General features: G+C 38.4%; 1 protein-coding gene and 1 long non-coding RNA gene across 3 annotated transcripts in view; one reads left to right on the top strand and one right to left on the bottom strand.

Moving 5' to 3' along the window:
- The window catches only part of LOC127630154 (protein FAM131A-like), a 25,326-nt gene extending 16,525 nt beyond the window's left edge, over positions 1-8,801 (top strand). For both annotated transcript variants that reach the window (XM_052107617.1, XM_052107616.1), the window contains exons 3-5: positions 1,739-1,921; positions 4,988-5,119; positions 6,215-8,801. In XM_052107617.1, coding sequence (XP_051963577.1) covers positions 1,739-1,921; positions 4,988-5,119; positions 6,215-6,744 — 845 coding nt within the window. In that variant the 3' untranslated portion in view covers positions 6,745-8,801. The remainder of the gene's footprint in view (positions 1-1,738; positions 1,922-4,987; positions 5,120-6,214) is intronic.
- A 17,938-nt stretch (positions 8,802-26,739) lies between these two features.
- The window catches only part of LOC127630228 (uncharacterized), a 1,638-nt gene continuing 877 nt past the window's right edge, over positions 26,740-27,500 (bottom strand). Inside the window, exons 1-3 of the long non-coding RNA XR_007968835.1 lie at positions 27,434-27,500; positions 27,008-27,172; positions 26,740-26,877 (exon numbers count right to left, since the gene is read on the bottom strand). The exon at positions 27,434-27,500 is cut by the window's right edge and continues 877 nt beyond it. This is a non-coding gene — a long non-coding RNA (uncharacterized LOC127630228). The remainder of the gene's footprint in view (positions 26,878-27,007; positions 27,173-27,433) is intronic.

The following is a 27,500-nucleotide window of genomic DNA, read 5'->3' as shown; positions in this document are numbered from 1 at the left end:
CATTAGTATTTCGTTTTGTCTTTCCGTTTAGTTCTTGTTGTGAATAGACCTTTCATTAGTATTTCGTTTTGTCTTTCCGTTTAGTTCTTGTTGTGAATAGATCTTTCATTAGTATTTCATTTTGTCTTTCCGTTTAGTTCTTGTTGTGAATAGACCTTTCATTAGTATTTCATTTTGTCTTTCCGTTTAGTTCTTGTTGTGAATAGACCTTTCATTAGTATTTCGTTTTGTCTTTCCGTTTAGTTCTTGTTGTGAATAGACCTTTCATTAGTATTTCGTTTTGTCTTTCCGTTTAGTTCTTGTTGTGAATAGACCTTTCATTAGTATTTCGTTTTGTCTTTCCGTTTAGTTCTTGTTGTGAATAGACCTTTCATCAGCATTTCGTTTTCCTTTTTCGTTTAGTTCTTGATGTTAATTTAGATCTTTCATTAGTATTTCGTTTTGTCTTTCTGTTTAGTTCTTGTTGTGAATAGACCTTTCATTAGCATTTCATTTTGTCTTTCTGTTTAGTTCTTGTTGTGAATAGATCTTTCATCAGCATTTCGTTTTCCTTTTTCGTTTAGTTCTTGATGTTAATTTAATTTTCATCAGCATATCTTTTAGCTTTTTCGTTTAGTTCTTGTTGTGAATAGACCTTTCATTAGTATTTCGTTTTGTCTTTCCATTTAGCTCTTGATGTTAGTAGACCTTTTGTCAGCATTTCATTTTGTCTTTCCGTTTAGTTCTTGTTGTCAATAGACCTTTCGTTAGCATTTCGTTTTGTCTTTCCGGTTAGTTCTTGTTGTGAATAGACCTTTCATTAGTATTTCGTTTTGTCTTTCCGTTTAGTTCTTGTTGTGAATAGACCTTTCATCAGCATTTCGTTTTGTCCTTCCAGTTAGTTCTTCTTAGACCTTTTGTCAGCATTTTGTTTTGTCTTTCCATTTAGTTCTTGATGTGAGTAGACCATTCATCAGCATTTCGTTTTGTCCTTCCGATTAGTTCTTGTTGTGAATTCACCTTTCATCAGCATTTGGTTTTGCTTTTTTGTTTAGTTCTTGATGTTAATTGCACTTTCATCTGCATATCTTTTTGTCTTTCCGTTTAGTTCTCAGACCTTTTGTCAGCATTTCATTTAGCTTTTTCGTTTAGTTCTTGTTGTGAATAGACCTTTTGTCAGCATTTCATTTTGTCTTTCCGTTTGGTTCTTGTTGTGAATAGACCTTTTGTCAGCATTTCGTTTTGTCTTTCCGTTTAGTTCTTGATGTGAATAGACCTTTCAGCAGCATTTTCTTTTGCTTTTTGTTTCATTCTTGGTGCAAATAGACCATTTGTCAGCGTTTGGTTCTTTGTATGAAAATACCTTAACCTTTAAAGAAAACTTTTGCAGTGTTTTTGGTTTTAACAAAAAAAATATTTTAGTCTAAGCAGTTTTCATTATGAGGACCTTAAAGGAGGTTTCCACAATGTAGGTCATTTGATCCCCTCCAAAATCTCAAAACCTGACCCACAAACACCATTTCCATTCAAAAGATCCCAGCTCACTAGATCTTCACTTGACAGTTCACACACACCTCTCTTTGCAGTATGACGAAGGCTTTGTCTCATACTGATTGACACCGTGACAGTGACCTGGTTTATTGCTCCTGTATTATTCAGGAATCAGGTCACTAACCTCAGCACCTCTTATCCTGTGTGTGTGTGTGTGTGTGTGTGTGTGTGTGTGTGTGTGTGTGTGTGTGTGTGTGTGTGTGTGCAGGTATCTCCCAGGTGGTCAAAGATCATGTGACGAAGCCCACGGCGATGGCGCAGGGGCGTGTGGCCCACCTGATCGAATGGAAGGGCTGGTGTAGACCCCCCGACACCCCCAGCGCCCTGGAGTCCCACCTCACGTCTTACTCGCATCTTTCAGAGGGCGAACAGGAGGCACGTTTCGCTGCAGGTCAGTGACCTTTGGCCTTTTATTAAGAGAGTATTTGAGTTAGCTGTTTCTCATTCCACCTCCTATGATGTGAATCTGTATATCATGAACAAGAATTTGGGCTCTAGGAAGGGCTTTGAGCCATAACACACCAAGAGCAACATACTTCTGCTATGTCCCGGGTCCCAGGAACACAACATCTGCCGTTCTTTCTGTCCTTGTCTCCTCAGCTTCTGTCAATCTTTCTCCTCTCTGAAGGTTACTCGTCTCTCTGGTGTGACAGAGCTTTTCCCCTCCGCAGTAATTCATGAGCCGTACCTGTGCAGAATTCACTGTTTTCTGTCTTTCTCTGTCAGTGTCACAGAAGTTTTCCTGTAGTCCTCGTAAAGTCACTAAAAGATCATGGCATTCTGTCAGTGTGTGGATTCACTTTGCTGTATTTAGAGACAATATTGTCCCTTGAAGTGAGCTGAATCTGACAAACTTCCCTTTGGGGATGTTGTCACCGGTACAAAAATGATTCATGAAGAAACTCTTATAGAAAAACAACAGAAGCCGATGGTCTGTGCTCATTAGATAGCTATAGAAATGTAAACATGTGTGAGGATGCGGAGTTGTGAGATTTCTCCTGCACTGTGTGTGTGTGTGTGTGTGTGTGTGTGTGTGTGTGTGTGTGTGTGCCCTTGTAAAGGTGTGGATGTGCATTAACTGGTCATCCCATGCAGACACACAAACTTTGGATAAAATCGAACTTTGCGTACTTCTGGGAAAATTGCCAAACTCGCTGCATGAGTGTGTGTGCGTGCGTGAGTGTGTGCGTGCGTGAGTGTGTGCGTGCGTGAGTGTGTGCGTGTGTGTGCGTGAGTGTGTGCGTGCGTGAGTGTGTGCGTGTGCGTGCGTGAGTGTGTGCGTGTGCGTGCGTGAGTGTGTGTGTGTGCGTGCGTGAGTGTGTGTGAGTGCGTGAGTGTGTGTGCGTGCGTGAGTGTGCGTGCGTGCGTGTGTGTGCGTGCGTGAGTGTGTGCGCGTGCGTGAGTGTGTGTGTGCTTTTGTGCGTGTGTGCGCGTGCGTGCGTGTGCGCGTGCGCGTGCGTGAGTGTGTGCGCGTGCGTGAGTGTGTGTGTGTGCGTGCGTGAGTGTGTGTGCGTGCGTGAGTGTGTGTGCGTGCGTGAGTGAGTGTGTGCGTATGTGTGCGTGCGTGAGTGTGTGTGCGTGCGTGAGTGTGTGTGCGTGCGTGAGTGTGTGCGCGTGCGTGAGTGTGTGCGCGTGCGTGAGTGTGTGCGCGTGCGTGAGTGTGTGCGCATGCGTGAGTGTGTGTGTGCGCGTGCGTGTGCGCGTGCGTGAGTGTGTGCGCGTGCGTGAGTGTGTGCGCGTGCGTGAGTGTGTGTGCGTGCGTGAGTGAGTGTGTGCGTATGTGTGCGTGCGTGAGTGCGTGAGTGTGTGCGTGCGTGACTGTGTGCGTGCGTGACTGTGTGCGTGCGTGAGTGTGTGCGTGAGTGAGTGTGTGTGCGTATGTGCGTGCGTGAGTGTGTGTGCGTGCGTGAGTGTGTGCGTGAGTGAGTGTGTGTGCGTGCGTGCGTGAGTGTGTGCGTGCGTGAGTGTGTGCGTGCGTGAGTGTGTGCGTGCGTGCGTGAGTGTGTGTGTGCGTGCGTGAGTGTGTGCGTGCGTGCGTGCGTGAGTGTGTGCGTGCGTGCGTGAGTGTGTGCGTGAGTGAGTGAGTGTGTGTGTGTGCGTGCGTGCGTGCGTGAGTGCGTGCGTGCGTGAGTGTGCGTGCGTGAGTGTGTGCGTGCGTGCGTGCGTGCGTGAGTGTGTGCGTGCGTGTGTGCGTGCGTGAGTGTGTGCGCGTGCGTGCGTGTGTGCGCGTGCGTGCGTGCGCGTGCGTGAGTGTGTGTGCGTGCGTGAGTGTGCGCGCGTGAGTGTGTGCGTGCGTGTGTGCGTGCGTGAGTGTGTGCGCGTGCGTGCGTGTGTGCGCGTGCGTGCGTGCGCGTGCGTGAGTGTGTGTGCGTGCGTGAGTGTGTGCGCGTGCGTGAGTGTGTGTGTGTGCGTGCGTGAGTGTGTGTGCGTGCGTGAGTGTGTGTGCGTGCGTGAGTGTGTGTGCGTGCGTGAGTGAGTGTGTGCGTGCGTGAGTGTGTGCGTGCGTGAGTGTGTGCGTGCGTGAGTGCGTGCGTGCGTGCGTGAGTGAGTGAGTGAGTGTGTGCGTGCGTGCGTGCGTGAGTGTGTGTGCGTGCGTGAGTGTGTGCGAGTGAGTGTGTGTGCGTGCGTGCGTGCGTGAGTGTGTGTGTGTGTGCGTGAGTGTGTGCGTGAGTGAGTGAGTGAGTGTTTGTGCGTGCGTGCGTGAGTGTGCGTGCGTGAGTGTGCGCGTGAGTGAGTGAGTCAGTGTGTGTGTGCGTGCGTGAGTGTGTGCGTGCGTGAGTGTGTGCGTGAGTGAGTGAGTCAGTGTGTGTGCGTGAGTGTGTGCATGCGTGAGTGTGTGCGTGCGTGAGTGTGTGCGTGAGTGAGTGAGTGAGTGTGTGTGCGTGCGTGCGTGAGTGTGCGTGCGTGAGTGTGTGCGTGCGTGAGTGTGTGCGTGAGTGAGTGTGTGCGTGCGTGCGTCGTGCGTGTGTGTGCGTGAGTGTGTGTGTGCGTGTGTGTGTGAGTGTGCGTGCGTGCGTGTGCGTGCGTGAGTGTGTGCGTGCGTGAGTGTGTGCGCGCGCGCGTGATGCGTGCGTGAGTGTGTGCGCGTGTGTGAGGGTGTGCGTGCGTGAGTGTGTGCGCGTGCGTGAGTGTGCGCGCGTGCGTGCGGAGTGTGTGAGCGCGCGCGGGTGCGTGAGTGTGTGTGCGTGCGTAAGTTTGTGCGTGCGTGAGTGTGTGTTTGAGTGAGTGTGTGTTGGTGCAGCTATCGTTATGAGGACCCTCCATAGACACAATGATGTGTATACTGCATGAACTATGATTCTATCCCCTAAAACTTTTTCAATAAAACATCGTTTAATATGTTTTTTAATTATGGGGACACAAGAAATGTGTGTGTGTGTGTGTGTGTGTGTGTGTGTGTGTGTGTGTGTGTGTGTGTGTGTGTGTGTGTGTGTGTGTGTGTGTGTGTGTGTTTCAGGAGTGGCAGAGCAGTTTGCGATCGCTGAGGCTAAACTTCGTGCCTGGTCTTCAGTGGACGGTGACGAATCGAATGACGATTCTTACGATGAAGATTTTCTACCTGCAAATGAGACGTTCACACAGAGCACAGGTACACACACACACACACCCACACACACGATCTTTCTTACGTTGATTTGTTTTCCGCCATCCAAACGAACACAGCACAGAAAGAAATGTCCTACTGCCCTATTTTCATTCTCTCTCTTTCTCTCTCTCTCTCTGTGTCTCTCACTCTCTCTCTCTCTCTTTCTCTCTCTCTCTTTCTCTCTCTCTCTGTGTCTCTCGCTCTCTCTCTCTCTCTCTCTCTCTCTGTGTCTCTCTCTCTCTCTCAATTCAATCTCAATTCAAATGAGCTTTATTGGCCATTACATAGGCAATGAACAAATAATCAATAAAATTAATCAGTGAACAAATGCATGAATACATTTATATATAAAAAAACAAAAAAACTTTTGAACCAACATTCAGACTCTAGTCTTGTCCACTGGCTGACTCTCGTAGTTTGTGGCAGGCTGTTACATACTTTGCTGCTGTTATGATTGAGCTGGAGTTTAAATTATATTTCTCCCAAAATATAATTTAATTTATCTGAATTTGGTAATGCCATAAAATTTGGTGCTAGTTGTTGGAATCTAGTGAAATAGTCCGATCTAATGCTGTGATAGTGATCACAGTGTATGAGAAGTGTTCTCTCTCTCTCTCTCTCTCTCTCTCTCTCTCTCTCTCTCTCTCTGTCTCTCTCTCTCTCTCTCTCTCTCTCTCGCTTTTCTGTGTTTTGCTCTCTGGCGCCGTTTGATATCCCAGCATTCATATCTCCTGCGAGTTTAATGTGCTCGAAGGGAAATGTGTCGCATCACATGCAGCTTGTAGAGTTTTGCACATTGTGATGTAACCTGTCAATCACGTTAAGTTTTTTAAGAGAAATACACAGATTTTTTTTTATTTGTATTTGATGTTTTAAAACATGCAAATGACCAAATCTTATTTTAAAATCTAACTATATAAATATTGTATATTATAAAATATATTTTTTTAAATAAAAGACTTATAATTATATTTATGATTTTTTTTTTAATACATTTTTCAGTCGCTTTCAAATGTAATTTTTCCAGAAAAATATATTTTCTGTTGTACGTTTTTTTGGTTTGTTTGTTTTTCGTAAACAGCTGTTGTCTTTTCGCAGATCTGTCCTCGTACACTCACCACCTGCGGGACCTCTTACACACTCAGGTGTGTCGAGCTCACTTGCGGAGTCGAGGTCTGTGCGAGACTGAAAGCGGTGTTGGAGCCGACCTTTCACCTCTCGTGGGGTCGCCGGGGTCACCGTCGGACACGCTCTGTTCCAGCATGTGCAGCTTGGACGAAAGACACCCATTGTTACGGGACCTCAGTCGCCACACGGATGCTCCCGTGACCGACCTCATCGCTAAGATTCTCGGAGTTCTTCATGGAGGGGAGGAGCTACTGTTGGCCCGCCTCCATCGGGCGATGCACAGACAAGGCCACTCCCCCTGTTGTTTGGCAACATACTCTGAGACATTCGAAGACGATGACACGCCTTGTAAGGACTGTGGAGGTGGAGTCTGCCTTCCGCCGGAATATTCCGTGCGTAGAAAGGTGTCGGACGTCGCCTCGTCTGGCGTAGTCTCGCTCGATGAGGACGAAGTGGACGTGGACGTGGACGTAGAGGAAGAGGAGAGAGACCAACAGTGACCAACTGTCAATCATCTCTCAGTTTGACATGACTCTGCATGTTTATTTTGGACTCCTCCCACTAATTTGCATTTTGGTCTTTCCTCAGCCCGTTCTGGGCGCCAAATGCTCTGGTGGTTCGACCTTTAATAGCGAAAATACCGCAGCTGAGCGTAAGACTGAATCTTACGTTTTACGTCTTAAAGAACTTAAAAACATACAAAGGAGGAGCTAAAGACTGACTGAAATATCTCTGCATGTACTGCAAGTGCCGAACTGAACATACAGTCATAAATGTTTGGATCTGGACGTCCAGTTGTTGTTTAGCACGGTTTGTGGATTTGGCTGTTGTGTAACCCTGCTCCTTATATGATGTCAGGCCGCATTGCATTCTGGGTCTTGATGACATGACGCCTGTTCCCTGGTACCCGGTTGCATCTTTTGGGCATGGCTTGTTAAGTACGTCAAACTCGAACTATCCGATCTGTCACAATCGTTTATGAGGTGATGCGGGAATGACGAATGTTTACATCCTTGTTGATCAAGTTCTGCTTTTGTTGAAATTTATTTGCAGATGTTACCCGTCCAGAATGGCCTTTTCACCACCGCGGTTATTGTGCTAAATGTGCACTTTTAAACCATTAAGTGGCGCTATAACCACATTATTTCACAAGGTGGGAGCTAAACGCTCCAAAGCTCATTCTCGCGAGGAGCAAACTTTGCGTGCCGATGTTGCTTTTAAAGAACAGGCTCAAAAGGAAGATTTTGTTCATGCATTGTTGCTTAAGTATATGCGATTAATTAAATGCATTATTTTACAGTGTCTGCAATAAGAGGTAATGGCTCTGCCAACACAAGCGGGCAATTTGCAGATCAACTGTAACCGTTTACAAGGTATTTTTGAATTGATTTTCAGCAAGACCAGTAATAAGAACATATAAAGTAACAGTTTCCATTTAATGAATGTATTTTGAATCTCGACACAAATCAAAATGTAAAAAATAGAATCATTCGAATATTAACAATGTAACAACTGTAATTTCTTCACACTTAAAGGTGCATAAAGTGTCTGTTTGCATCATCTGGTAGCGATTTTGCGAACGAATCTAACGCGTGACTTGAATTTATCGTTAATAGTTTTATCGCGGTGAACCGCGCGGCGAAAAGGGTCATTGTGGTGTGGTACCTACTGTATTATTATTATTATTATTATTATTATTATTATTATTATTATTATTTAATTGATTCATACTGTTTGCCTTTTCAACCTGTTTCGTTAAAGGAATAGTTCATGCAAAAAATTATAAGGATGTCATTAATTACCCACCCTCATGTCATCCCAAACCACTATCCTGTTATTGTTTATTTATTTCCATGTTACATAAAAAATTCGTTTTTTTAATAAAACACCATAAATGGATCGTAAACGTAGTGTAAAATTAGCGTGCTGGATTCCAAGTGTTTTGAAGCTTTGCTCTAAGGGACAGATTTAAATTTAAGTCATTATTCACTGATAATCTTCTCCTCTGATACAGCTCGGACACCTCACAAGTGGCTTTTTGACGCAACGTGCCAGGTGTGAAGTCGCTGACGACAAACACCATTCAAGTTTGGCCATTCCAGCTCACATATGTGGGCAATTCCTGACATTTTATCTTTAAGGAAACCTATCAGATATCTCCAGAAGACTTGGAATATAGCACATGTTCCACAATACAATAACAGCATTGATGGGTTTGGAGGGGGGAGTAAATAATGCCATCATTCAAAACGTTTTGGTTGAGCTGTTCCTTCAATGTTTTTAAAGCGTTACTGTTCAAAGATGAACACAGTGAATGTTTAGGAGTTGCTCCGGGGTTGTTGAATCAATGTAAATGATGACGCCTTGTATCCGTGGGTCAGTTTAAAAGCTGGACTTTCGGACAGTCGCTCTATTTTTGTACTGTGTGGTTTCTGCGGTGAATATGATATAAAGTGAGTAACGCTGTGGTTTGTTCACAAGATGCTTGTTTATTGCTTTCTCTCTTCTGTATCTGAATTATCACTGTGTGATATTGTCTACATCAGGAAAAATAATACTTATGTGGAAAGGAAACAATTGCCTGTTTTTCTTTGTTATTGGTCTCTGAGGGCAGTTGTATTTAATAATGTTACTGTCATCCGTCCCCATTGTGCTCCTTGTGTTCTGTAAATGTCAAACTCTCTCTGTCTCTCTCTTCGAGGGCCACTTATTCTCCAGCATTCTCTTGTTAGCATGCAGAACCATGATTCACAATGCAATAGTACATGTAGTCTATCCCAGAATTTTATCTTAATATCGTACGACGTATGGTTTATTTTGGTGTTGTTTTTTTGTCATTTCTGGAGTTTGGATATGGGTGAGGAAAATATGACAGAATTTTCATTTTTGGGTGAACTAACCCTTTTGCTCACGGCGAATGTGCGATGACTTCAGCTGATACTTTAAAAATCACCCGTTTGGGTAGACTCAAGTTGGCCCGATATATTCAGTTTATCTGCTTTTCACAAATCATCAAAGAGACGAACAGATCCTAAAAACGTCCTTTGTATTGTAAGACACGTCAAACTGTTTGACTACAAACTCTGTTACATCACTTCCCTCCAACAGCTCAGCCACTTCCTGTCAGCATCGTCACCCCTATGCCATATCGAGTGTTTCCATAGCAACAGAGGTCGTACAGTGAGCACACAACTGCTCATTTGCAGACAGAAATATTATCAGGCAAAAATGAGTTTTTGGCAGCATTCTATGAAGCCCATATTTATAATGTGTTATAAAAGCATTATGGATGCAGTATAATGTCTCTTATAACAAGTTAACTTCTCATAAACAATTATAACTACAGTTATAACACATTATAAGACTTCCTCTATTCATAGTTATATTTGAGAGTATAATGCATTATATAGGTATTATACTGCATTCATAATGTCTCCTATAACAAGTTAACTTCTCATAAACAATTATAACTACAGTTATAACACATTATAAGACTTCCCCTATTCATAGTTATATTTGTGAGTATAATGCATTATATAGGTATTATACTGCATTCATAATGTCTCTTATAACAAGTTAACTTCTCATAAACAATTATAACTACAGTTATAACACATTATAAGACTTCCCCTATTCATAGTTATACTTGAGAGTATAATGCATTATATAGGTATTATACTGCATTCATAATGTCTCTTATAACAAGTTAACTTCTCATAAACAATTATAACTACAGTTATAACACATTATAAGACTTCCCCTATTCATAGTTATACTTGAGAGTATAATGCATTATATAGGTATTATACTGCATCCATAATGTCTCTTATAACAAGTTAACTTCTCATAAACAATTATAACTACAGTTATAACACATTATAAGACTTCCCCTATTCATAGTTATATTTGAGTGTATAATGCATTATATAGGTATTATACTGCATTCATAATGTCTCTTATAACAAGCTAACTTCTCATGAACAATTATAACTACAGTTATAACACATTATAAGACTTCCCCTATTCATAGTTATATTAGAGAGTATAATGCATTATATAGGCATTATACTGCATTCATAATGTCTCTTATAACAAGCTAACTTCTCATGAACAATTATAACTACAGTTATAACACATTATAAGACTTCCTCTATTCATAGTTATATTTGAGAGTATAATGCATTATATAGGTATTATAATGCATTCATAATATCTCTTATAACAAGTTAACGTCTCATAAACAATTATAACTACAGTTATAACACATTATAAGACTTCCTCTATTCATAGTTATACTTGAGAGTATAATGCATTATATAGGTATTATAATGCATTCATAATGTCTCTTATAACAAGCTAACTTCTCATGAACAATTATAACTACAGTTATAACACATTATAAGACTTCCTCTATTCATAGTTATATTTGAGAGTATAATGCATTATATAGGTATTATACTGCATTCATAATGTCTCTTATAACAAGCTAACTTCTCATGAACAATTATAACTACAGTTATAACACATTATAAGACTTCCTCTATTCATAGTTATATTTGAGAGTAAATGCATTATATAGGTATTATACTGCATTCATAATGTCTCTTATAACAAGTTAACTTCTCATAAACAATTATAACTACAGTTATAACACATTATAAGACTTCCCCTATTCATAGTTATACTTGAGAGTATAATGCATTATATAGGCATTATACTGCATTCATAATGTCTCTTATAACAAGCTAACTTCTCATGAACAATTATAACTACAGTTATAACACATTATAAGACTTCCCCTATTCATAGTTATATTTGAGAGTATAATGCATTATATAGGTATTATAATGCATTCATAATATCTCTTATAACAAGTTAACGTCTCATAAACAATTATAACTACAGTTATAACACATTATAAGACTTCCTCTATTCATAGTTATATTTGAGAGTATAATGCATTATATAGGCATTATACTGCATTCATAATGTCTCTTATAAGAAGCTAACTTCTCATGAACAATTATAACTACAGTTATAACACATTATAAGACTTCCCCTATTCATAGTTATATTTGAGAGTATAATGCATTATATAGGTATTATAATGCATTCATAATATCTCTTATAACAAGTTAACGTCTCATAAACAATTATAACTACAGTTATAACACATTATAAGACTTCCTCTATTCATAGTTATACTTGAGAGTATAATGCATTATATAGGTATTATAATGCATTCATAATGTCTCTTATAACAAGCTAACTTCTCATGAACAATTATAACTACAGTTATAACACATTATAAGACTTCCTCTATTCATAGTTATATTTGAGAGTATAATGCATTATATAGGTATTATACTGCATTCATAATGTCTCTTATAACAAGCTAACTTCTCATGAACAATTATAACTACAGTTATAACACATTATAAGACTTCCCCTATTCATAGTTATATTTGAGAGTATAATGCATTATATAGGTATTATACTGCATTCATAATGTCTCTTATAACAAGTTAACGTCTCATAAACAATTATAACTACAGTTATAACACATTATAAGACTTCCTCTATTCATAGATATATTTGAGAGTAAATGCATTATATAGGTATTATACTGCATTCATAATGTCTCTTATAACAAGTTAACTTCTCATAAACAATTATAACTACAGTTATAACACATTATAAGACTTCCTCCATTCATAGTTATATTTGAGAGTATAATGCATTATATAGGTATTATACTGCATTCATAATGTCTCTTATAACAAGTTAACGTCTCATAAACAATTATAACTACAGTTATAACACATTATAAGACTTCCTCTATTCATAGCTATATTTGAGAGTAAATGCATTATATAGGTATTATACTGCATTCATAATGTCTCTTATAACAAGTTAACTTCTCATAAACAATTATAACTACAGTTATAACACATTATAAGACTTCCCCCATTCATAGTTATATTTGAGAGTATAATGCATTATATAGGTATTATACTGCATTCATAATGTCTCTTATAACAAGTTAACGTCTCATAAACAATTATAACTACAGTTATAACACATTATAAGACTTCCTCTATTCATAGCTATATTTGAGAGTAAATGCATTATATAGGTATTATACTGCATTCATAATGTCTCTTATAACAAGTTAACTTCTCATGAACAATTATAACTACAGTTAAAACACATTATAAGACTTCCCCTATTCATAGTTATATTTGAGAGTATAATGCATTATATAGGTATTATACTGCATTCATAATGTCTCTTATAACAAGTTAACGTCTCATAAACAATTATAACTACAGTTATAACACATTATAAGACTTCCTCTATTCATAGTTATATTTGAGAGTAAATGCATTATATAGGTATTATACTGCATTCATAATGTCTCTTATAACAAGTTAACTTCTCATAAACAATTATAACTACAGTTATAACACATTATAAGACTTCCCCTATTCATAGTTATATTTGAGAGTATAATGCATTATATAGGTATTATACTGCATTCATAATGTCTCTTATAACAAGTTAACTTCTCATAATGTGTTATAACTGTAGTTATAATTGTTTATAAGACTTCCTCTATTCATAGTTATATTTGAGAGTATAATGAATTATAACACAATCAACATCTAATATACAAGTGTTCTTCAGAATATCTCAGAATGTACATTGAATGTGTTATTTAATATGTTGTGCATGTGTAATGTTTATAACGTCCAACATGAGTTGTAATGTCTTATAACCACTTAAACATATCTTATGGATGTTTATAAGAAGACATTGCTTTTATCACTTAAAGCACCTATTATAAACAGTATATATTACAAATATATCTAATACATTATAACTAATGCAGATAAAATTGAATGTTGCTTGTGTTATAATGCATTATACTCTAAGGTATATCTATGAATAGGTGAGTATTATAATTGTGGTTACAATTAGTATTATAAGTTTTATTATGAGACATTATTAATGCATTATAAATATGGCTTCATAGAAAGTGTTACCAAGTTTTTATTATTTATATCTATTTATAGTAACGACTTTCTCACTTTTTCATGCAATGGCAAAAAAAAGTTTTTAGCACCAATGCAACAAAATGATGCACAAAGACATGCATTATGTGTGTAATTAATGTTTTATGTTTCTATTTTATCATTCATGTGCGGCCACATATAATGATGACAAATGTGTTTTTTTGTCGCTGCATAAACAAGTCAAATGAGACGTCTTTTCTGCCAAGCTTTATCACTATTCTTCATTAACGGAGCAAAACAAATGCATGCAAACTAAACCGTGAAGTCAAAATCCACAAGTAGAACTGAATTATTATCAATACCAATTTGCATCACCCATGATTCTTAAATAGACATGCCAGAGAAAGTCCCCAAACTGGTAATTATGACTTTGTGGTGGTGTTCATGTACGCCTAACGTGTAAATATTATCATTCTGACATTACTTGAACACACATTATTATTTGAACACATTAGGTTCTCTGTCTCTCTCTCTCTCTCTCTCTCCCTCACTCTCTCTCTCTCTCTCTCTCTCCTCTCTCTCTCTCTCTCTCTCTCTCTCTCTCTTTCTCCCTCACTCTCTCTCTCTCCCTCTCTCTTTCTCCCTCATTCTCTCTCTCTCTCTCTCTCTCTCTTTCTCCCTCTCTCTCTCCCTCACTCTCTCTCTCTCTCTCTCTCCCTCACTTTCTCTCTCTCTCTCTCCCTCACTCTCTCTCTCTCCCTCTCTTTCTTTCTCCCTCTCTCTTTCTCCCTTACTCTCTCTCTCTCTCTCCCTCACTCTCTCTCTCTCTCTCTCTCTCCCTCACTCTCTCTCTCTCGCTCTCTCTCTCTCTCTCTCTCTCTCTCACTCTCTCTCTCTCCCTCTCTCTTTCTTTCTCCCTCTCTCTTTCTCCCTCACTCTCTCTCTCTCCCTCTCTCTTTCTCCCTCACTCAATTTACAATTTATAATTCTGCATGCAGGGATTCTATGGGGTGTTTGTCCCATCTCCAATAATCTGCCAGACAGACCCCAAACCTCACATCCGTACAGAGCAATAGGCATTATAATACTATCAAAGATCTTACACCAGATTGTTACAGGAATGTCAACTTGGGTAAATTTGCCCTTAATAGCATGAATGCTCTTCTAGCTTTCTCTTTTAGTGCATTCACTGCCAGACCAAAACCCCCTGAAGCACTGATGTTTAGAGCGAGGTGGTCGTAGTGTCGGGTGTGATCTATTGCAGTGTTCCCCAGAGTGAATGTGTATCTGGTGTCCTGTAATCTGGCTCTTTTCTGGAGAATCATAATTTTAGTTTTGTTCAGATTGACTGTCAGGGCCCAGTTCTGCCAGTAGTTCTCCAGCAGGTCCAGGTGCTGCTGTAGCCCTTGTGCAGTAGCTGACAGCAGCACCAGATCATCTGCATAGAGAAGAAATGTAACTTTAGTAAGACCGGGGGTTGCAGATTGTTCCAGTAGCACTGCTAACTCATTAATGTAAATGTTGAACAGAGTTGGACTCAAACTGTAGCCCGGTCTCACTCCTCGCACTTGAGTGAAAAATTCTGTTCTTTTATTGCCAATTTTAACTGCGCACCTGTTGAATACATAGATTTGTTAGTGTCGTACGTTTTACCCCCAATGCCGGCTCTCTCTTTCCCTCTCTCACTCTCTCTCGCCCTCTCTCTCGCCCTCTCTCTCTCTCTGTTGGAGTCAGTTATGTAACTCAATAATGCTCCATTTGCCAACAGGCGTTTACACTCTGATTATGAATCATCTCTTGAATGCATTTCAAAGACAACAAGTGTCTCGCTGTTTGTTTTATCCTCCATTTCTTTCTTTCCCTGTCATTTTCTCAGTACGTCTCCTTCAGTCTCTTTCATCTGCTCCTCTTCACTCTTCACCGTCCGCCCTTTCTCTCTCTCTCTCTCTCTCTCTCTTTCTGCGTGGTCATTTTTAAGGTTAGACGCTATAAAAAGCTGCTTAAGTTTCCCGGACGCTGTGCTCTGATTGGTCGGTCGCGGCCCGTTGTGATGTACATTCAACCTTCCGATCGTGTCAGTAGACTGTGATGGGTGAGAAGGTGCCGTCTATAAATAGACAAACATTGACCTCCTAAAATCATCAGTCACAATGTGAGACGTTCTGTGTGTAATTCTGGTGTAAAGTGTGTTAAACATACATTTGTCTCTCTGCTGTCACACTGTTAATTAGAAACGGTCGTGGCCCTCCAAGGGTTCAATTCTGGAAATGACATTCATTAGAGATGTGAAGTCTCAGTCACAGGTCAATTAGACTTGAGACCATTCATTTGTGCCAGCCTCTTTGTTGTTGGACAGTTTCTTTCTTTTTCTTTCTGATTCAACATGGATATTTTGCTGCTAGTTATTTTAAAGAAAGTTAAGCTCATCATGATCACCACAAAAAATCATTTCGACTCGTCCCTCCTTTTCTTTAAATGTGTGTTCCAGTGAGACATTTACAATGGAAGTCAATGGGTCAATATTTGGAGGGTTTTAAAGGCAGAAATGTGACACTTATAATTTTATTAAAGAACTTACACTAATTCTTCATGTATTAATTGAGCTGTAAAGTTGTTTAAATAATTTGTATGGTCATGTTAGGGCTTTAGGGTTTACGGCGTTATGTCATCATGGCAAGGAAGCTGTAAAATTGGATATAAGTTTTCACAGAAATGGTTATTAAGCGTAGAGTCTTGTGGCAATTTTAACGTTTACGGATTGGCCCCATTGACTTCCATTGTAAGTGTCTCACTGGAACACACGGATGAGCCGAAATGAATTGTGGTAATAAACATTATGCCACAAATGCTGTCGAATGAGCTTAAATGACAAGTATGTGCAGTTAGGAAACTCTACATGGCACGGCTGATAGGTCGAACAGGTGCACCTCGTCCTACGCACCCAATCGGAAGCTTTTCCCTTGTGTCAAAATATATAAAGCTGTTACACACCTCATGCAATACACCAGGACATTTCTACAGCAGCGCAGTATGTGTAGCATTATCCCTCCACCTCCCCAGCACCACCTGTCTAGATCTGCTTTACAGGGGCTTATCTTGATGTTGGTACAGTAGCATCAGCATGCATTAAGCAGATCAAGTGGCTCAGGTGGTAGAGCAGGTCGGACACTAATCACAGGGTCTTCGGCCCACACAACTCCACATGCCGAAGTGTCCTTGGGCAAGACACTGAACCCCAAGTTGCTCCCAATGGCAGGCGCCTTGCATGGAAGCTCTGCCACCATTGGTGAATGAATGAATGGGTGAATGAATGAATGGGTGAATGAATGTAAAGTGCTTTGGATACCGTTAAGGTTAAAAAGGTGCTATATAAGTGCAGACCATTTACCATTTGCTTTGTACTGTAAAGAGACTTCAATAGTGAGGTAAATACATGTGTTAAAATTACAGATGAACCTGTAATTGCAAAGACAGACTTTGAATGTATGTAATTTGTCCAGTCACCATTGGATGCCACTTCAAAAGGTCAGTGGCGATGGGTTACAATGCTTAATGTGAGCACAACACAACACAGATGGTAACGCTGAAGTTTCACTCCATACTCCATAGGGATCAATGTATTCTGTGTGGCTGACACAAGTGTGTCATTTTGGGCCAACTAGTGACAAGGCCATTTATGGCATGGCGAGCCTGCCTGGCTGACCCACAATGCACTGGGGCAAACTCTCTATATGACCCGCTCACAGAGAGACTATTAATTTGTCCTCCATACGTGATCCTCACAGGTTTGCCATTCCCATTCTGTCATGACTTCTCTGAGCAGTTCTTTGGCCTCCCGTTGCTCCTCTTCCTCGTTTCACCACTCATCACACTACAGCACGAGTACGTGAGGTCCTTCAGCTCTGATGCTCTCCAGCCAAGACTTCACAGTCAGTTTGGAGAAGAAACCTCCATCAGCTCCATCACAAATGAATTTGAACCAGAGCAAGAGTCCTTCACCCTTTACCACGGTGAATCATAGGATGAGTCTTCGTGGGATGATTCCATTGGAGGTTACCAAGGTAATCAAGTGTCTTATTTTAGGTTACCAAGATATTTAAGAGTCTTCTGGGGGTTATCAAGTTAATCAAGAGTCTTTTATGGGTTGCTAAGGTAATTAGGAGTTCTCTAGGTAATTAAGGGTCTTCTGGAGGTTACCAAGTTAATCGAGAGTCTTTTATGGGTTAATAAGGTAATTAAGAGTCTTAATAGGTTCTCTAGGTAATTAAGAGTCTTCTGGAGGTTACCAAGTTAATCGAGAGTCTTTTATGGATTAATAAGGTAATTAAGAGTGTTTATGTGTGATGTAGATAATTAAGAGTCTTCTGGAGGTTACTATGTTAATCAAGAGTCTTTTATGGGTTAATAAGGTTATTAAGAGTCTTAATGGGTTCTCTAGGTAATTAAGAGTCTTCTGGAGGTTACCAAGTTAATCGAGAGTCTTTTATGGGTTAATAAGGTAATTAAGAGTCTTTATGTGTGATGTAGATAATTAAGGGTCTTCTGGAGGTTACCAAGTTAATCAAGTGTCTTTCTTTAGGTTCCCAAGATAATTTAGAGTCTTCTGGGGGTTATCAAGTTAATCAAGAGTCTTTTATGGGTTACCAAGGTAATTAAGATTATTTCTAAGTTATGCAGATAATTAACAGTCTTCTGGAGGTTACCAAGGTATTTAATAGCTTTTATGGGTTACTATGAAAATGAACAGTCTTTTGAAATTTACCAGGTTAATCGAGAGACTTCTGGAGGTGAGCAAGTAAATTATGGAGTGTTTTATGTGTTACCAAGGTAAATTCAAATAGTTCATAGGTTACCAAGGTGACCAAGAGTCTTTTGGAGGTTACCGTGGCAACCAAAAGTCCACCCAAAGAGGTTGGCAGGGCGACTGGATTATTAGATACTGCATACAGGGTAAGTGAGGAGCAATGATTCTTAAAATTGAGTAAATCATTTACAATGATCATGGTCTGGGAAGTTCACCAGGCAATAGCCCCGAGATTGAATCATCTGAATATGTTTTTTGGGGAGGAAAAAAGAGATATTTATCAGAGACCATTTTGTCTTGGAAGAATTTGATGAAAAATGTTTGAGATCACATTGAGATCTCTGACTTTGATCGCAGACTTTGGTATCTTTGCAAATCTGAGCACAGTTTGAGACATTGTTGAGATCTCTTCTGAAACTCACGTGTGAGATTACTGGAGTCTTTTCTCTGGAAAATAAATTCCATTTATTGACACTGGTGGCACAGACATTTGTGATTTGTCCTTCTCATGGGTTTGAGCAGCAGGTCTCAGTGAGTTACAGAGCAGATATTGAGATATTACTTCAGCCTAGACAACATTAATCAATCCTCAGGGCCCAAACTATCCAGAAAGAGTGTGGAAAAAAAAAATGCCATTAAATGCAAACAGAAAGAAAAATAGAGAGTACATTTTCAGCTAGAAGTCACTGACATGGACTTTATGATGTCGAGTCACAGAAAGTCCTCAGCGGAGTCTGAATTTAAAAGTGGAGAGTTTTATTACGAGTGGGAGAGAGAGAGAGAGAGAGAGAGAGAGAGAGGTAACAAATGTGAAATATAGGAGCTTTAAAATACTTCAATAGAGAATATAGTGGCGGGTGTTGTATAATAAAACGCACAGTAAAGTGACACATAACACAGGCAGGCTGGGGTGTCTTATTGCTTTTGGGTCAATGACAAATAAGGTTGTCAGAGGTGATAAAAATTGGAAATCTAGTTTAAAACAAATGTGCATAACTTAATCATTAGTTTCAAAAACGTTTTCGGTCCCACTTTAAATTAAGTGTCTTTAACGACTATATACTAAGTTTAAAATACATACAATACGATGCATTTATTGTGTAACTATACGCTGTTCTGTAAAATTCTCACAACATTCATATTTGCTGCTACTGAGTTAGAGATACGGGAAGGTTTAGGAGTAGAGTTAGGGTTTGTGGTTATGTTAGGGGTTAGTTAGTGTAACAATGGCTACATTCACACAGTCAGTGTTTGGGATGGACAAGTGCATTTACTTACATTTACTTTAAATGTCCTGTTCATACAACATCTTATAGTAATGGCTCGAATACTGTCTATATGTATGAACAACCGAAGTGTGAATAATTGTGGAGTGGTGATGGCGTAGTGGGCTAAAGCACATAACTGGTAATCAGAAGGTTGCTGGTTTGATCCCCACAGCCACCACCATTGTGTCCTTGAGTAAGGCACTTAACTCCAGGTTGCTCCGGGGGGATTGTCCCTGTAATAAGTGCACTGTAAGTCGCTTTGGATAAAAGCATCTGCCAAATGCATACATGTAAATTTCAAATCAGATGTTAGCAACACGCTTCAAAAAAGTTGGGGCAGTCAAGTGTTTACCGCTGTGAAACATCACCATTTCTTCTAATAACACTTATTAAACATTTGGGCACTGAAGATACAAGTTTAAGTTTAGAAAGTGGACTTTTCCCCCATTCAGCCATTATAAAGGTCTTTAGCTATACAATCGTACGATGTCTTCATTGCCATCTAATGCGGTTCATATTGCGCCACACATTCTCAATTGGAGATGGTCAGCACTGCAGGCAGGCCAATCTAGCACATCTAGCAAAGAAGGTGCTGTATGGCAGTATATGCTGCTCCAAAATGTTTACATATCTGTCTGCATTAATGGTGTTCTCACAGATGTGTGAGTTACCCATGCCATGGGCACTGACACACCCCTGGCCCATATAGACACTGGCTTCTGGACCTGATGCTGATAACAGGATGGATGGCCCTTTTCCTCTTTGGCCAGGATAACTAGATGGCTGTGTTTTCAAAAAACTAAGATGAAACCAGCCCAGAGAAGTCGGCAGCGCTTCTGGACAGTGATGATGTACGGCTTCTCCTTTACATAGTAAAGTCTTGCATCTGTGGGTGCAGCGGCGAGTGGTGTTGACTAACAAAGGTTTACTCAAGTTATCCCAAGCCCATGTTCATGATATCCATTACAGATGAATTATGTTTTTTAACACTTTGACGTCTGAGGGATCAGAGATCATGTGCATTGTACCACTTCTTGTGCATGGTTGACTTTTCAGCTGCATTTTGAGTAGAAATGTTTCAGCTTCTACACACCACTGAAGACCTAAAGTTCTTTCAACAGGCAAACTGTCTCGATCCAAATCCAGTTGTTGGATATCTTTGATGCTGTGTTCTTCTGGAACTGACTACAGCACTTTGTGGCTATTACTGATCCATTGTGTCAGGCAGAAACCACCTTTCTGACAGAGTAGTTAGATCTCTTATCATGGAGACAGCTGTCTACTCAGAAAAACAATCAGTGACTGTATTAACTACTTCAGATTCAGTTTGCCTTGAAGCATAAAAACAAGCACATCTTGGAGAAGACACGGCTTCAAACGGATGAACATTCATCCTGTATGCAGTGACTTCCTGGTTCAAATTTCCAACAGACCACCACAGAAATCGAGGAACATCCACATCATCTTCCACCACCTTGACCTGGTTCTTGTCTGAATCGTAATAAAACTCCCAGAAGTGAACTGGTAAGATTGTGATCTTGCAACAACTGATTGTTAAGTGATGCATTCTTAAATGTTGCACCTGGTTGTTTATCTTTAATGTACGCAAATACAGGATCAGTCTTTCAATAAACCCCACAACATGCGAGTTGGCTTTACATCGGTTCAGTTCCGTTATCTCAGGGTAACTTTATCACAACAGTCCTCATCTTACTTGGCATGTAAGTTCTATCGGGAAGACACACAGGCTTGAGTGAAGTTTGAGATGCCATTTATTTGATAGATGTAAACGGGAGGTGATGTCTCTCTCTTTGGCGTAGGCCCCGTCCGGCAGTCCGAGGGAGTTGTACCCGGAACCCTCATGTCCTGCCGGAGATGGGAGGCAGGGGCGAGGAGCCTACCCCTGTGCAGGACAGGGCTCAACAGGTGGTGGTGGGGTGGAGGAGGTTGCGTGTTAGCCCACAGAAACAGCAATGTGATAGATTGTGAGTGGACTTATAAAGCATTGGCTTACGTGCGATTGGCTAGGAGTTATCCAGCTAATGATGTGATGATGTACAGCTGCTAGCCTTCCCGCTAGAACTACGCTCCACTTCCATATCTTGCATATAGGAAAGATCATCCATGCTATATATAACATGCATGCAGAAACAATGAAATGCATGCAAACCTTGTGTATTCTCAGTCTTTATCTAGGGCCAGCCTAAGGCCTTCTCCATATATGCAGCAGCCACTTTGAATTCATTACCAAAGTGTTCCTTCAGAAGACTTTTAGCTAATGCATAACCTCCTTCTGGAGCCAAATGCTGACAACTTTGAACCAATTCTCTAGGTTGCCCTAAGGTGAACTGCTCAAGAAAATTCAAGCAATCCCTTTAATTGGTTCATGAGGACATCTGAACCCTTATTGACCCTCCCAGAGTCTCTAGAGCTCCTGAAACCATTAACAAACATTTAGAAACACCACCTCTCACATTACACATACAGCTCATCTCACCACAAAGATTTTAATGCAGGTTACATCAAACAAACATGTTACTGCACAAACATAATCGTTCAATTACTGAAAATAATGATAATAAAGAGCAAATATAAAATCAATGTTGATCGACATGCAAGATCGCTAATAAATATGATTCTCAGAATGACTCTAATACATGAAATAGACCACAATGACTGATCAAAGAACATCTGATAAACACAATGTCATTTTGTTCTTTTGGTCCGTTCAGGATTAAATAATGTGTGTATCTCACAGTACTTGAGTCCAATGTACATGTGCTTTCTGTAGCCCTCGATTAAAGTCATTTCGGAGATGAGAAAGGCACCGTTTTCTTGGAGATGAGTCCATAGACAAAACTGAGACGTTCTCTGAGATGCAGAGAAAAAACAAAGTTCTGTCAACGAGTTCCTCTTCACAGAGCAAAAGCACGGCAATTTCTGGAATAGTGCTTTCAAAAATTAGCGCTTAGCGCTTTTCGAAAATAGATTTTCTCTGAAATTGTCCAACTACAGTTTTTCACCCAGCAGGAGTGAGAGTCAAGAGACATTTCATTCAACGCAACAACAAATCAAAGGAATAGCAAAACAGAAACTATTCAAGTTAATATGATATTTTCAATATATTAAATCTGTAAAACTAAATCAAAACTCTACATGAACCAACACAGAAATAAGCACCTCCTTCATTTATGAACTGATTAAAGCCTATTGGGTGAATCTGTCAGTTAAGGATCAGAATGAAAAGAAAAGGCTAAATCAGCAAATTAAAATGTGAAGATCTGGAGAAAAAAAAAAAACATGTACAATTTTACAACAATAAATAAAACACTCAGAGGTAACACTTTATTTTGATGATCCCAAGTAGATATTTAACTGGCTATAAGTGACTTATCAGCTTGTTTGCTATAGCTAGTAAACTGTGTTTCAACAAACATTCAGTAGACGTTTCATAGATCTTATTACTGACCTTTTAATGAAGGTTTTTTAATTTTGCTGCTGTTATACAGGCTATTGATAGTCTACTGAATGTTTGTTGAAACACTGTTTACTAGCTATAGCTAGTCAGTTGATAAGATGTTATTTTGCTGCTGTTATACAGGCTACTGTTAGTCTACTGAATGTTTGTTGAAACACTGTTTACTAGCTATAGCTAGTCAGTTGATAAGATGTTATTTTGCTGCTGTTATACAGGCTACTGTTAGTCTACTGAATGTTTGTTGAAACACTGTTTTATTAGCTATAGCAAGCCAGTTGATAAGATGTTATTTTGCTGCTGTTATACAGGCTTTTGATAGTCTACTGAATGTTTGTTGAAACACTGTTTACTAGCTATAGCAAGTCAGTTGATAAGATGTTATTTTGCTGCTGATATACAGGCTATTGATAGTCTACTGAATGTTTGTTGAAACACTGTTTTATTAGCTATAGCAAGCCAGTTGATAAGATGTTATTTTGCTGCTGTTATACAGGCTATTGATAGTATACTGAATGTTTGTTGAAACACTGTTTACTAGCTATAGCTAGTCAGTTGATAAGATGTTATTTTGCTGCTGATATACAGGCTATTGATAGTCTACTGAATGCTTGTTGAAACACTGTTTACTAGCTATAGCTAGTCAGTTGATAAGATGTTATTTTGCTGCTGATATACAGGCTATTGATAGTCTACTGAATGCTTGTTGAAACACTGTTTACTAGCTATAGCTAGTCAGTTGATAAGATGTTATTTTGCTGCTGATATACAGGCTATTGATAGTCTACTGAATGTTTGTTGAAACACTGTTTACTAGCTATAGCTAGTCAGTTGATAAGATGTTATTTTGCTGCTGATATACAGGCTATTGATAGTCTACTGAATGTTTGTTGAAACACTGTTTACTAGCTATAGCTAGTCAGTTGATAAGATGTTATTTTGCTGCTGATATACAGGCTATTGATAGTCTACTGAATGTTTGTTGAAACACTGTTTTATTAGCTATAGCAAGCCAGTTGATAAGATGTTATTTTGCTGCTGTTATACAGGCTATTGATAGTCTACTGAATGTTTGTTGAAACACTGTTTACTAGCTATAGCTAGTCAGTTGATAAGATGTTATTTTGCTGCTGTTATACAGGCTATTGATAGTCTACTGAATGTTTGTTGAAACACTGTTTTATTAGCTATAGCAAGCCAGTTGATAAGATGTTATTTTGCTGCTGTTATACAGGCTATTGATAGTCTACTGAATGTTTGTTGAAACACTGTTTACTAGCTATAGCTAGTCAGTTGATAAGATGTTATTTTGCTGCTGTTATACAGGCTATTGATAGTCTACTGAATGTTTGTTGAAACACTGTTTACTAGCTATAGCAAGTCAGTTGATAAGATGTTATTTTGCTGCTGTTATACAGGCTATTGATAGTCTACTGAATGTTTGTTGAAACACTGTTTACTAGCTATAGCTAGTCAGTTGATAAGATGTTATTTTGCTGCTGTTATACAGGCTACTGATAGTCTACTGAATGTTTGTTGAAACACTGTTTACTAGCTATAGCAAGCCAGTTGATAAGATGTTATTTTGCTGCTGATATACAGGCTATTGATAGTCTACTGAATGTTTGTTGAAACACTGTTTTATTAGCTATAGCAAGCCAGTTGATAAGATGTTATTTTGCTGCTGTTATACAGGCTATTGATAGTCTACTGAATGTTTGTTGAAACACTGTTTACTAGCTATAGCTAGTCAGTTGATAAGATGTTATTTTGCTGCTGATATACAGGCTATTGATAGTCTACTGAATGTTTGTTGAAACACTGTTTTATTAGCTATAGCAAGCCAGTTGATAAGATGTTATTTTGCTGCTGTTATACAGGCTATTGATAGTCTACTGAATGTTTGTTGAAACACTGTTTACTAGCTATAGCTAGTCAGTTGATAAGATGTTATTTTGCTGCTGTTATACAGGCTACTGATAGTCTACTGAATGTTTGTTGAAACACTGTTTACTAGCTATAGCTAGTCAGTTGATAAGATGTTATTTTGCTGCTGTTATACAGGCTATTGATAGTCTACTGAATGTTTGTTGAAACACTGTTTACTAGCTATAGCTAGTCAGTTGATAAGATGTTATTTTGCTGCTGATATACAGGCTATTGATAGTCTACTGAATGTTTGTTGAAACACTGTTTACTAGCTATAGCTAGTCAGTTGATAAGATGTTATTTTGCTGCTGATATACAGGCTATTGATAGTCTACTGAATGTTTGTTGAAACACTGTTTACTAGCTATAGCTAGTCAGTTGATAAGATGTTATTTTGCTGCTGATATACAGGCTATTGATAGTCTACTGAATGTTTGTTGAAACACTGTTTTATTAGCTATAGCTAGTCAGTTGATAAGATGTTATTTTGCTGCTGATATACAGGCTATTGATAGTCTACTGAATGTTTGTTGAAACACTGTTTATTAGCTATAGCAAGCCAGTTGATAAGATGTTATTTTGATGCTGTTATACAGGCTATTGATAGTCTACTGAATGTTTGTTGAAACACAGTTTACTAGCTATAGCAAGCCAGTTGATAAGTCGCTTATATTCAGTTAAATATCTACTTGGGACCATCAAAATAAAGTGTTACCCTTTTGATTTCACCTTTAGTTCTGCTCGGCTATTTTTAGTGTTTTACTTTTTTAATTTTATGAAAAATGTAAGATAGAAGTTTGCCAGTGAATCTAACGAAACGTGTCAAGAACATGTCCGGAACATAAGAAATATTTTTTTGTATAAAAACAATGATGCAATTTTTATGACCATTAAGGGTTTTTGCTTTGTGACATTATTTTCATGACAATTAAAGGAATATTCTGGGTTCAGTACAAGTTGTGCTCAATCGACAGCTTTTGTGGCATTATGATGATTACCACAAAAAAATAGTTTTGAATCGTCGCAAAGCGGTTAAAGTGAGGCACTTTCAATAGAAGTCAATGGGGTCAATCTGTAAACGTTAAAATACTCACTGTTATGAAAGAACAGACACAAGACATAAACATTCAACTTGTGTTGAACCCGGAATATTCCTTTAAACACATTTCCATCCAAATCTCTCATTATCATTATGCAAAATAAAAATCTTATTAAAATTCAGAAGTATTTATATGTCATGGTAGTACTTTGGTGCATGATTGTTTTGCCTTTAAATTATTCTGATTTATTTGAAAAAAAATAAAAAAATAAAATGCACACTTTCATATACTTTTTCTCATAGTGCATTATACTAATTACATATTCATAGTTTTACCTTAGAGTATAATGAATTATAACACAAGCAAAATCCAATTTTATCTGCATAAGTTATAAAGTATTATAAATATTTTTAATCTATACTGTTTATAATAGGTGCTTTAAGTGATAAAAGCAATGTTCTTATAAACATCCATAAGATATGTTTAAGTGGTTATAAGACATTACAACTCATGTTGGACGTTATAAACATTATACATGCACAACATATTAAATAACACATTCAATGTACATTCTGAGATATCCTTAAAAACACTTGTATATAAGATGTTGATTGTGTTATAATGCATTATACTCTCAAGTATAACTATGAATAGAAGAATTTTTATAATGTGTTATAACTGTAGTTATAATTGTTCATGAGAAGTTAACTTGTTATAAGAGACATTATGAATGCAGTATTATACCTATATAATGCATTATACTCTCAAATATAACTATGAATAGAGGAAGTCTTATAGATGTGTTATAACTGTAGTTATAATATGTTTATGAGAAGTTAACCTGTTATAAGAGATATTATGAATGCAGTATAATACCTATATAATGCATTATACTCTCAAATATAACTATGAATAGAGGAAGTCTTATAATGTGTTATAACTGTAGTTATAATTGTTTATGAGAAGTTAACCTGTTATAAGAGACATTATGAATGCAGTATAATACCTATATAATGCATTATACTCTCAAATATAACTATGAATAGGGGAAGTCTTATAATGTGTTATAACTGTAGTTATAATTGTTTATGAGAAGTTAACCTGTTATAAGAGATATTATGAATGCAGTATAATACCTATATAATGCATTATACTCTCAAATATAACTATGAATAGAGGAAGTCTTATAATGTGTTATAACTGTAGTTATAATTGTTTATGAGAAGTTAACCTGTTATAAGAGACATTATGAATGCAGTATAATACCTATATAATGCATTATACTCTCAAATATAACTATGAATAGGGGAAGTCTTATAATGTGTTATAACTGTAGTTATAATTGTTTATGAGAAGTTAACCTGTTATAAGAGACATTATGAATGCAGTATAATACCTATATAATGCATTATACTCTCAAATATAACTACGAATAGGGGAAGTCTTATAATGTGTTATAACTGTAGTTATAATTGTTTATGAGAAGTTAACTTGTTATAAGAGACATTATGAATGCAGTATAATACCTATATAATGCATTATAATCTCAAATATAACTACTGAATAGGGGAAGTCTTATAATGTGTTATAACTGTAGTTATAATTGTTCATGAGAAGTTAACTTGTTATAAGAGACATTATGAATGCAGTATAATACCTATATAATGCATTATACTCTCAAATATAACTATGAATAGGGGAAGTCTTATAATGTGTTATAACTG

Source organism: Xyrauchen texanus, chromosome 36 (assembly GCF_025860055.1).
Source record: "Xyrauchen texanus isolate HMW12.3.18 chromosome 36, RBS_HiC_50CHRs, whole genome shotgun sequence".
In the NCBI taxonomy this organism is placed as follows: Eukaryota; Metazoa; Chordata; class Actinopteri; order Cypriniformes; family Catostomidae; genus Xyrauchen; species Xyrauchen texanus.
The sequence above is the reverse complement of the archived record's forward strand: the minus strand, read 5'-3'. Positions and strand labels throughout refer to the sequence as shown.